The 13,083-nt window shown below is 48.8% G+C and overlaps 1 protein-coding gene across 4 annotated transcripts in view; it reads right to left on the minus strand.

The window, feature by feature from the left end:
- LOC133342380 (tetratricopeptide repeat protein 7B-like) overlaps window positions 1-13,083 on the minus strand; it is a 122,749-nt gene that overhangs the window by 38,084 nt on the left and 71,582 nt on the right. For 2 of the 4 annotated variants that reach the window (XM_061551507.1, XM_061551506.1), the window contains 4 exons: window positions 11,811-11,927; window positions 10,283-10,380; window positions 8,404-8,454; window positions 1,837-1,977 (listed from right to left, as the gene is read on the minus strand). In XM_061551507.1, coding sequence (XP_061407491.1) covers window positions 1,837-1,977; window positions 8,404-8,454; window positions 10,283-10,380; window positions 11,811-11,927 — 407 coding nt within the window. The remainder of the gene's footprint in view (window positions 1-1,836; window positions 1,978-8,403; window positions 8,455-10,282; window positions 10,381-11,810; window positions 11,928-13,083) is intronic. The other 2 variants (XM_061551509.1, XM_061551508.1) reach the window with 1 other exon arrangement.

Here is a 13,083-nt window from a genome sequence, read left to right on the forward strand (position 1 = left end):
AATGCCCACTACCCACAGTGCCCACTACCCACAATGCCCACTACCCACAGTGCCCACTACCCACAATGCCCACTACCCACAGTGCCCCTTCCCACAATGCCCACTACCCACAATGCCCCTTCCCACAATGCCCACTACCCACAGTGCCCACTACCCACAATGCCCACTACCCACAATGCCCACTACCCACAGTGCCCACTACCCACAATGCCCACTACCCACAATGCCCACTACCCACAATGCCCACTACCCACAATGCCCACTTCACACCACAATGCCCACTACCCACAATGCTCCACTACCCACAATGCCACTACCCACAATGCCCACTACCCACAGTGCCCACTACCCACAATGCCCACTACCCACAATGCCCACTAACCCACAATGCCCACTACCCACAATGCCCACTACCCACAAGTGCCCACTACCCACAATGCCCACTACCCACAGTGCCCACTACCCACAATGCCCACTACCCACAATGCCCACTACCCACAATGCCCACTACCCACAATGCCCACTACCCACAATGCCCACTACCCACAATGCCCACTACCCACAATGCCCACTACCCACAATGCCCACTACCCACAATGCCCACTACCCACAATGCCCACTACCCACAATGCCCACTTCCCACAATGCCCACTACCCACAATGCCCACTTCCCACAACGCCCACTACCCACAACGCCCACTACCCACAACGCCCACTACCCACAACGCCCACTACCCACAACGCCCACTACCCACAACGCCCACTACCCACAACGCCCACTACCACAACGCCCCACTACCCACAACGCCCACTACCACAATGCCCACTACCATGCCCACTACCCACAATGCCCACTACCCACAATGCCCACTACCCACAATGCCCACTACCCACAATGTCCACTACCCACAGTGCCCACTACCCACAATGCCCACTACCCACAATGCCCACTACCCACAATGCCCACTACCCACAGTGCCCACTACCCACAATGTCCACTACCCACAATGCCCACTACCCACAATGCCCACTACCCACAATGCCCACTACCCACAATGCCCACTACCCACAGTGCCCACTACCCACAATGCCCACTTCCCACAATGCCCACTACCCACAATGCCCACTACCCACAATGCCCACTTCCCACAGTGCCCACTACCCACAATGCCCACTACCCACAGTGCCCACTACCCACAGTGCCCACTACCCACAATGCCCACTACCCACAATGCCCACTACCCACAATGCCCACTACCCACAATGCCCACTACCCACAATGCCCACTACCCACAATGCCCACTACCCACAATGCCCACTACCCACAATGCCCACTACCCACAATGCCCACTACCCACAATGCCCACTACCCACAATGCCCACTACCCACAATGCCCACTACCCACAATGCCCACTTCCCACAATGCCCACTACCCACAATGCCCACTACCCACAATGCCCACTACCCACAATGCCCACTACCCACAATGCCCACTACCCACAATGCCCACTACCCACAATGCCCACTACCCACAATGCCCACTACCCACAATGCTCACTACCCACAATGCCCACTACCCACAATGCCCACTACCCACAATGCCCACTACCCACAATGCTCACTACCCACAATGCCCACTACCCACAATGCCCACTACCCACAATGCCCACTACCCACAGTGCCCACTACCCACAGTGCCCACTACCCACAGTGCCCACTACCCACAGTGCCCACTACCCACAATGCCCACTACCCACAATGCCCACTACCCACAATGCCCACTTCCCACAATGCCCCTTCCCACAGTGCCCCGTGGCCGGGCTGCAAGCGGGTACCAGCATGCAGCCAAATCTGGGTGAGGATCATCCATGGGTGCATGGGCCCCTGCTTGGGCGTGCTGCTCTGCAGGGAGGACGCCACCTCGGACAGCGCCTGCTCCACTCGCGATGCGGCCACCGACGTCGCGTGCACCGAACCTGGCACGGGTGTGGTGGGGAAGAAGTTTGGGGGAAGTTGTGGCAGGTGGAGGCAGTCGGGGTGGGTGGGGGGGACGGCGGGGGAGTTTGGATATCGCAGAGCGAGAGAGAGCAGCAGTAGCAGGGCGAGCGGGAGCATGGGAGCGCAGGTGGTCAAGAAGGGTGGGTCGAGAGCGGTCAAGGGAGGGCGAGGGTCAGAAAAGGAAAGATGGTTGTCGGGAGGGCAGGGGTGGGGGAGGAGGGTGAGCAGTTACAAAAGGCAGTGGTCGGGTGGGAACAGTTGAAAGAGATGAGAAATCAACACACGTGCAGGAAGTTCATCCGTCAAGCACACAGCTGTGCTGTTTGAGTCTGGTGCTGAACCATGTCCCAAGATGTCCGGGTGAATGGGGGCAGGGGAGGGGTGGCTATTGCTGCCAGGCATTCCTCGCTCTGGCGCTTCGTGGATTTCAAAAATTTGGTAGGGTGGGTGGGTTCATCAGCGGAATGGTAATCAAAAGAAGCTGTGGAAAATAATGCCCGGAAATGGAGCAACTGCCCTTTACCTCCTAAATTTGTGACAGGCTTACACAATTCTGGATTTGAAGCTTTCGTGACTGCAAGGATTCATATTCTTAGGTTTTTTCGGTAAAGTCACGTAGGTAAAAAATTTAAATTAATAAAAGTAAAATAAAATAAAAATCACGACGTTTCGGAGGCAACACAAGCTTCAGTCTTCAGGTGGAACCATCACAGCACGATAGCTGTATCAACACAAGCTTCAGTCTTCAGGTGGAACCATCACAGCACGATAGCTGTATCAAGTACTTGATACCTCCGAAACGTCGTGATTTTTATTTTATTTTTATTAATTTTAATTTTAATTTTTCACCTACGTGACTTTACCGAAAACACCTAAGAATAGGCTTACACAAGCCTGTCACAAAGCCCGAGACTTAAGATTTTATTTGTTTTTTGGAATCTCTCCAACATGGCAGCCAATTCATGCGAATAATTTCAGCTGTGTCACGCTGAGCTGCAAACACTGTGCAGAGTTCCAGCCAGGAGCACGCAACTCTAAAATCCACGGCTAAACACGTCTTGGGGCCACAGTCCCAGGCAACTACAACAAATGCGTTGATGACTAGGGCATTGGTATGAAACTGAGAGGCATCGGCTGATAATGAAATTGTGTCCGCAAACAACATGTGGCAATGCTGTCGAAACTGCGCACATCTTGTAATTTACCGCATTAAAACACAGGGCTCTGCCAGATTATTTAATGACAGATAAGTATGACAAAGTAACATCAGGCATTACAAGAGATGCTGCGGAGAGTGTAACTCCGCAGACTGGCAAACATGAAGCTTTGCATCTTGACAGCGTGTCACATTGCATCGTAAGTGAGCCCCATTTCATAGAGCCTAGAATGCATAAAGATTTTTTTTTTTTAAATGAATGTAGCCGTACACGTGCATGAAACGAACATAAAAACGTTGGGATTCAAGACAGGAAAGTCAATTTGTCGCTTTTGCAGGTTGTGCTTTGCAGCCAAAATGACATGACGACGCTTGCTTGCTGCGATTTCAATTGTTAAAGTGGTGTATGATCATTATTTTTTTCCCTCTTTTGCTCTGACTGTTTATCATTTGTTGAATTCTGTATGCTATCAATCCAAACTTATTCCATTACTCAGAACACACCCGCATCCAGTAGAGAGCCCTACCACAGCGAACAATGGCAATCAGATGCTCACACTGCCCTGATTGGCTATTCAGTAAGTTTCTGCCCCCAGTATTATTGCCTTCTGTATGCAGTCTTGGCCTGGGAAAATGTGATTTTGCTAACATCTCTGCATATGCATTTCCACGATCAGAGTTGACTACAAGTGAATAGAATACACTTGGCTAATGTTAGGATGTTTTTTTTTCCCTGTGGTGCCACTTTTGACGAGGCTGAGATCCATCAAGCTACCTGTATGTGAAAAACTGTTTACCTCGGACTTAAACCTCGGTTTCTAGAGGTGGCCAGGTAAAATGTGTGTAATGATCTGCCCCCCACCAGCGTGTACATTAGTTGTCAAGAGTCAGGGTCATGATTTAATTAAAAAACGGTATTCATTTTGTAGCCAATCCCATTTGCATTTCGTTTATACAGTAATGTTTGCTCCATTAGCCTAAATGTAATGATGACATCTCATTTTCATATAACTGGCATAAATGGTTAACGATCGATTCTCCCACGCACACGTGCATTTTTTTGCACAATCAATCAATTTCACCGGATTGAATCGATGCATCGTGATATACCTATGGGCTAAGTAGGGCTTAGGAGCCTTAAAACTCACGGCAAAGTGGCCGATACAAGTCGGTTGGGGAGAGTGCGAGCACTCCCAGCTCTCCCAACGAAGTCTGCCCCGCGTTGAGCAGTGGGCTAAACAGGCGATGGCCCTCTACATGGGCGACCTTTGCCCGCTTCACGCATTTACCGCCGTGCAACAACTGCAGCTTAACACAGCACGTTTTTTTCTTAACAGTGGTGCGTTTTCTTCGAACGGACACAGCAAGAAGTCCGTTAGACCCACATTAAAATTCAGAGCACGCTGGGGGTTACTGTAAAGCATTTCTTTTTTTTTCCCCTCCTGCTCATCCAGTGAGCTGCGAGACAGCCGATAACACTTAACCTGCAGCGTACATTCGCTGGGGTCTGTGGCGGTGGTGGCGGTGGTGGCGGCCTATCAGTGGCGGTTCTGTTGATGCCCCGGCACAGCGACGAGCAGTGACGACAGGCAGGCGGCCGCGCGGAGCGCCGATAACCTGATCCGCGTTCAGCATTCTTAACCCTTGCACCCATTAAAAGTGGGCAACCGCCGATCCCTGACCCCAATGAATACCGCTAGTTTCGTCGTGGTGAAAAATTTGACAGACAGCTATGATTGGGGATTTGGGAATCCCGGATGCATTTTGTTGTTGTTATTATTGTATCAACGTTCGATGCGTTTTTGGAAAGCGGGGAATCGTCACCCCGAAGGCAGGCAACCTCTAATAGAACCCTAGCTCGCTGGGAACAGCGCGTACGCATAAAGCACCACACGCGCACGTGGTTGTAAACAATACCTGTGATTCGGGTGAACTCATAAAACGCAAAGCAAGGCGCGCACTATGATACGTAGTGTGGCCAGCCATTCTGTCCACGCAACTCTTATGAGCTGATAAGAGCGTGCAGACAACGCAAACTCCGATATTACAAACCGCAGTGCATTCACGAGCCGCGCCTGCTAAGCAGTTTTCCATGCTGCTGGTGCAAAACTTATTTTTCAATTTACATTATACATTAGCACGGCACTGCAGTTTTAATGAAATTTGCCTTTAGTCTTGTTGATGGTTCTTAATTACCATGACCCAACCCCATTCTCCTCTCTCAGGCCACGAGTCCTGGCAATGGGGGGGAGAAGCTGAAGTCTGTTTTATTGCCACCCGGAGGATAGGGTGTAACTCCATCTCAAACCCTTTACAGTGCCACGCGCAAATCCCAGGACGCGCAAAACCCAATTCCCAGGCCTGTGATTGCCAAAAACAGCATGCTCTTCGACAGCGACTTGAGGCAGTAAACCCCAGAATGACCCCTTTAAGGAAGCGCAGAGTCGAATAGCTTTCTTTGCCGGCGATGCAAGTGTAGCGTGCACTTAACTGCCCATTCTGAATGACATTTCCACAAAATACGCTTTTAATATCCGTCGGGAGGCAGCACAGAGGCCTGACGGATTCCGATTCCCTCCTGGGGGTTAACGACATCTTAGGAAGATATTTCCAGATGGGCCGAGGCAGCCTGCCTGGTGTGATTCAAGCGACGGGGCGTGCCAAGGTTGTTGGCAGGTTCTTGCTAAAACATTGCTGTTAAAGGCTGCCACATGCCCTCTCCCCACGTATGCCATCGGGTAATAAATGTAATCTCTCTCTCCCCAAGGAATTCTTGCTTTTGCCAGGCGATGGTCTTAAGTTCTCCCCATCTCGGTAAAACCCCGTCTTTAATTAATCGGTGGTGAGCGAAGAGGGCACGGCCCAGGGAAGCTACGCCGGAGGCAATCGCGGGAGATGCATTAATTATCGAAATAAAACTCGCAGCGCCACTTACATAGGAGAGGCCATGGTGGATGAGTGGCTAAGGAGTTGGAGGACTGAGCTGATACTGCTGAGAGATCCTGGGTTTGAATCTGAGCAAACTTGTGATGAGCACCAAGTTGCAAAACAAGTTGATGGTTTCAGCCTCTTTATCAAGGACTGCTCGAACAAAATTTGTTCAAATTCCAGCCGTTGAGAATTGAAGAATACAATTTCGGTTTAAATGCCATGCAATGAACATCTCCTAAGCAGGGCGTGTATGAAAGTGCAGTGCCCCCTAATGAGTATCACATTCTGCAGGTCATTCTCTAACATGGGGATATGTACTGCACTGGCACAGTTCACAATGGACACTTCATCTCATAGTATGACAGCAAGTGCATAATTGCAATAAAATAAGAACAAAAGATAAAAATATGAATTCATAAACAAGGGACCTGCTAAAAGATGTACCTCTGGATTGGCTCATGCGTGCATTTTGATGCCATTATAGAATAATCGTTATTATAAAGAGTTTATAAGACACTCAGCATTACCATGCCAAATAAGCACTGGGAGGCACTATATTTGTTGTAATTCCTAAAATTGTGGAAATTCCACATTTGTATGGCAGAGGGCAGTTGATGCATAAAAAAAACACCATTGGCCACCAAAATAATAATGATAATATTTATAATAATGCAAATGGTCCGTTGTTCAGCCAGAAAGCCCTGAAAAGTCTCAATACTCTCTTTCACAACAGTCCTGCATTGGAATGTTTGAGCAATTCCACTAACGAGTGGTATGCGAGAGGAAACCAGAGTACCCGGAGGAATCCCACGCATTACGAGGAGAACCTTCTTAAAACTCCTCTCAGATAGATTCAAGAATCCATTGTTGTCCTGCCATCTCATGGTATCCCCAGGCAGTCTCTCCCATCCAAGTATCAACCAGGCCCTAACCCGCTTCGCTTCTGGATTCAGGCTAACTTGGTTGCAGCCTCATTAGGCCATGCTCACTTTGCAGATGGTAATGTAACGGGGAATTGAGACTGAATTCACTGTCATCGTCATGGGGCATGATCTAGTCACAGCTGGATGAGGGGGCTTCCCAAACGACCGCCTCCTCTCTTGATTCTTCAATGCAACTTGTCATCTAAGCACCTGCACACGTGCTTATTTCCTCGCTCCACCTCAACGGACTATAATCGTCATCATCATCTGCCATGGTCAATGCACTGCTGGATGAAGGCCTTCCCAAGTCGCAAACAGCTCTCAATGTCCCGTGATTTCACAATGGACTTTCACCTGGTCGTATATGAAGGCCACTGAAACAATGCTTGAGTTAGTCATAAATTTAAAGCACGAACTGTGCAACTTAGAAATCATTAACGGCTTATCTGATAATTCGACAGCTTTGAAGCCTCAACCCCAACAGCTTTGATTTTTTTTTACGATGGAAACGGGCAGTTCGATCACATAAACGAAGAAAAAAATAGGTCCCCCTTAAGATGCAACGTGAACATTTCACCTCAGTTTCTCCAACCGACCTTTGAAATAGTGTGATAACGCACGCCGCATGTGTCCGCATGGCAACCGTACAGGGGTCCGTGCCACACGCAGCCATGGGGCAGGGATCATAAAAGCAGCCACATAGCGCCAGCCATGCTCAGTTGGGGTGCAGTTCATCAACTCCAGCACACACGGGAAACGCACGTCCCCACAATTGCACAAGCAAACTCCAACCATCCACAGCCACCACCCACCCAGCCCGCCCACCGCCCCCACCCACCCACCCGACCTGACCACCTCCAGCTCCTCCCACAGTCAATACCCTACACACAGGGGGGGCACCGAGCAGCCAGGGAGCCATGCTGCACACTGAGCCAAGGGGGAGGGAGAAGCGGAGGAGTGGCCACGCTTCCTGTCTCGTTAGACAGCGAGAGAGTGCCGCAGTCATTTGTGACGACAGCAGGCTGCCAGGCAGTGAGCTCGACAAAGAGGGGAGGCCAAAGGTTAGTGGGTGTGTGCTTAGGAGTAACAAAGCGTACGGGCAAAGAAACAAACAAGGGTGGGACTCCAGGAGCTTTAAACAAAAGCAACGAGCTTCGGGTGTTTTTTTTCACTCCCGTTTGGCCTTTTGCAGTAAGTCATACGAATTAAACAGAACGTGCTTAAGAAGCTAAAGTAAAAGAAGGTTGCAGGGGGTGGTGGTGGAAATAGGAAAGGTGATTTAAAAACAAAAGAAAAACAAGATCGTGGCTTGTCGGGGCTCACTCAAAACAGGACGGACAGACAAACAGTGATGTGGGGGTGCAATGAATGGCCTGTAAACAAAAGCTACTTACAAACCGAAAACAGGGAGAGAAAACCATGAGAGTAAGCGTCTGGCAGGGTGCCTTAAAACAACACATGAAAAAGGTCGTTAGAAGTCGCGTCACAAAGGAAATATATAATTTTAAAAAAACCAAACCAAGCCAACGTCACGAGTCTGCCACCTGATTCCACCTCATCAGTTGTTTTCGTGCTCATCGTTTGTTTTTGTTATCCTGCAGCAAAACGTCCTCTTTGTTCTCTCGTGACATTGCCTTCCACCGAGTTGCAACTGTTGCAACAATAGGACCCTCTGTTAGGATGATATGAAGGGACGATAAGCGACACCGCTTCTACGCGGTGGAATCTCTGCGATTACAATCGGCCGTTTATGAAATATGGAAACCCATTAGCGTGCAGAGCAACACAGTCATGGAGGCCTGGAATTGAGCGCGGTGGCGGGGGACGGCGAGACCACGAAAGGGGGTTTGCGTGCCGTAGACTTTTCGGATCGTTCACCGGTCATTCGGGGCGCTCGAAGCTCCACCGTGTAAGGCACGCAGGGACGAAGAAAGAAGGCCCCATCTGCCCCTAGCGAGTGGCGCAGCGTGGTTGGCATGGGCCCTTTTGCAGTTTACAAAATGGAGACCTCCTCCTCTTAAATTTCGATTTAAAGCTTTCGTGACTGCAGGGATTCATCTTCTTGGTTCTTTCTTATCGACAGACATGTCTTATTGACAGACATGTTCTTCACCTGAGGACGGCTGCTTGCGTTGTGGCCGAAACGTCGTGAGAATTATTTTATTATGTTTTATTTTTATTATTTTATTACTTCCCTTCTACGTGACTTTACCGAAAGAACCAAGAAGATGGACCTCCTACTCTTGTTCAATGTACCCCTCTTCTTCAAAGCCCTGGGTCTGCTCCCCCCCCCCCCTACCGGTCCCCCCGATCCATGAGCTTCAGTTCAGGTGGCACCGCATGCACGCTCGATAGCGATGCCACCCATCACTAAATGGGTGGACAGCGCCAGGAATTAACGGGCCCAAATGTTGGCAGGGCTGCTGCCTACCCTACCCAATCCATTTTCCCCCCTGGCCACAAAGCACAATGCCACCGAGGTCCTCTGGCTCTGACTAAGTATGCAGACAAAACCTGAACCAAGGTGAACCGATAACAACAGATGACGATGCCTGAGTAATGAAAAAATAAATATGGACTTGAGCAGAAAGTAAACGATGGGAGAGAATATGGTGGCAATTAATGTTACACTAGACTCGACACGATACAATAATAATCACTCTGTTTTTTTTTCTAGTTCCTGTGCTATGCACAAGGGCCGTTGCTCCAAACTTCACCGATTATATATTATTATTGATGGACGTGTTGAGTTATTTTTTTAAGCCATTCCCTAATGGAGATGCTTTAAAATAAAACACTCAATATTTACAGACATCGAGTATTCGTGTCACGGGGGTTAAAACTTTTTGTTTAATTACATTTGCAAAATGAAATATGGACAGCATTTTTATTACGACTTATTAAAAATATGATGGAAGATTACAGCAAAACTTTCACTAAATATAAATCTCACAGCCTTGGAACTTAATTCAGGAATTCACAGCTTCATTTCTTACCTCAAACCCAATGTCAAACCCCAAAAAAGCAACATCATCGCATTAAAACAACATTTTTACTACAGACGGGAAACACTTTTCCATAACGCAAGAACTCATAACAACCCCAAAATAGCCAGATATAAAATAAGCAAATAAAAGTAAGATAAAAATAACCTTTAAATACGTTTTTTTCTCCCCCCTTCCCCTGAGCAAGCCTTGTTTGGCCTGAGAAGGACGAAGTCAAGGAAGCTGAATCTCTGCCAATGTGTACGTGCATCGGGTCACCTCGTCTTACCGGTCTCTGGGTCGCTGAAGTCTGGTAGATGCATATACTGGAGGTGTCGCTTGTCAGCCATCGCTCTGTCCAGCAAGCTGCTTCCTCTCCCAGAATCGCTGTCAGAGCAAGAAACATGAAATTGCGACATTTTTCCATATGAATAACTTTAATTTTACTTCTATGATATTTCAATACATTTTATATTAAAACTATAACGTTAGGTTCTTTACTTGATTTGGGGAAACAGTTCCAGCTCTGAGATTGACATTTTCAGCTCAATAATGACTTGACAAAACAAGTAATTATTTTTACGAATTTATTGTTAATAGGTGCAAATAATTGTGCTGTCTTAATTGGGTGGACGTGATTCGTACCTGCTGCTGAACGAACAGTGTGCTAACAGCACTGTCCCCAACAGTCTGTTAAAGGCTATACGGGAGATCTTTGTGTTTTAGATTTCTAGCGCACTGCACTACGAAGCTGGCCGCCCACGTTTGAGTCCCACTCAGTGACGATTATATGAACTGGTCCTGTGCCTCCCCGAGGTTGACTCAGCCTGAAGTGAGTACCTACTACAGTATGTAAACATCAGCACTGGGAGACAAACACAGCCGGGCAGGATGCTGGCAACCCCACCCCCCCGTGTATCGCGCCGGTCTTCATAGGTGCTCACTAACAGCGCTTGCCCCAACAGCCTGATAAAGGCTATACAAGAAATCTGCATCTTCCTCTGAACGTCGCATTGGTTATCCCGCACCTCCGATTCGCTCGCGCACCTCTGATCTGCACGGTTGGCTACGTACGGTGTGAAAGAAGTTCAACATACATACGTACATCGCAAACTCCACAATCTCGCTGCAGAACTTACCGGGGCGACCACAGTAGCTGTCGGCTCAGCCTCGGAAAGACGTCAGCGCGCTCAACCGAGAGGCTACCCGGCCGAGCACAACCTGCTGCCTGTGTTTGCCACGTTTCAGAGTGTGACCTTGGCAAAACCTCTTAGCCGGCACTTTGGATGCAACACAACTGACCCAGAGTCTTCCACACGAATTATTGCAGTGGCACCCCTCACGGAACACTGATGATTAATGTCAAATTCATCATAAAGGCTGCCGATATATATAGCTCAACATTAAGCCTCGTGTTTTTGAGCGATCAGTGTGCTTTGTTAGCAGTCGCAAAGGCCTTCCCATGAAATGCAGGGTTGTCCCCGCCCCCCCCCGCCCCTCCTCGTATTGGCAGTTTTACTAACAATTAATATTATTGATGTGGAGGTTTTGCTGCTATGATGGACAATGTATGTTCCGCCTCTGACCAAATCACTTGGAATGCACCCGACCTTAACGGTTCTTGGAAGCTAAGTCTGGATAGTGCCCGCATGGGTGACCACCGTGCACAGAACAGGCGTTGTGAATCGCAAGCCAGTGCACGCGTTCGGCAACACATCGTGTCACGCACTGGAGCCCCTGATGATGACGATGGTGGAAGTGCATTGTACTTCTATTGCACTGGCAGTCGGGGGGGGGGGTGGGTGATTAGGGCGCACCTGGGGTTGGTGAGGCTGTAGCAAGCCTTCCATATCTGCAGCATGTGCTTGCAGGTCAGCAGCGCCTCGTCCGGTCCCTTGCACAGGGTCTCCAGCTTCACCTTGGTGAACAGCAGGCTGCAGGGAGACACGGGGGTGGGGGGGGGGGGGGGTACAGCACCACGGCGTCACGCTCGGTGATGCCGCAAGCTACTTCGGAGGTCCAAATATCAGGATGCATCACGGGGACGAAGGAAATCTCGCAATACCGGCGGAGGGGATAACCTACAGAGGTGACTACTCCATCATGCCTTTCGGCAATGAGGATTATTCGACCATACTTCACCACGTTGACCATGAAGTAGGGTACCAGGACCAGTTTGGATATCACTCGCCACTGATTGTTAGCCGTGGCCGGGAATCAAACTCAGGTCACCTGATTCAGAGAGCAGTTAAATAATCAGTCACTACCACTCCCTGCAACAATGGTATTTATTTTTTCGGATCATTTGCTTAAAACAATTTTTTTTACACACTTCAATGCATGTTTATCTCTAAGGTAGACATCGATTTTAATCTATAAATCGATGCATTGTTTCTAGACGTGCAACGAATTGTGCACACGAGAAACGATGTTTTTCTAAGGGCTTTTCTTTTATTCAATGGGTTCACGTGACCCCTGCAGCCACGACAGCCACTAACATTGATTCTGGAATCTAATCGCAAACCTGAATTGGGACAATTCGTCGTATCACGAGGGTGAGACGAATCGTTACGAAGCGCCCAAGCCAAAACACACCGCTGACAATTAAATCAAGAACCATAAGTGCTGTTAAGGTATAACTTTGTGATGTCATAGAGCGGTATTGCATATTGAAATAAGATCATTCATTAGCCGGTGGGTCTTTACTAGGGCCAAGTTAATAAGTTGTGTCCAGTATATCAAATGAAGTGTATTGCTATTACCCCAGAAACACAAATTGTACGTGTTAAGTTCCTTGGCAACGTATGTATTAATAATGAACGTGTTTCCAGGGGAACTGCATTACAGCCTTATTAAAGAGGATAAAAAAAACGAGCTTAATTCACTCGAGAAGCAACGCCCTCTTTTCACTTCACCATCTCGTGCCGTGGTACAGGAGGCATCACAAAGCAGTCGAGCGCCGACCGGGCCGAGTCCCCGTAGAGCCAACGCACAAAGGATGACTCCTCATCCTCATCAGCCCTATCGGAACGATTATCGCACGGCTCAACTCTGCATTGGGCGGGCACGCGGTAGGCAGAGCGCTCGCCA

Source organism: Lethenteron reissneri, chromosome 14, assembly GCF_015708825.2.
Source record: "Lethenteron reissneri isolate LAM-NWPU_2019-01 chromosome 14, ASM1570882v1, whole genome shotgun sequence".
In the NCBI taxonomy this organism is placed as follows: domain Eukaryota; kingdom Metazoa; phylum Chordata; class Hyperoartia; order Petromyzontiformes; family Petromyzontidae; genus Lethenteron; species Lethenteron reissneri.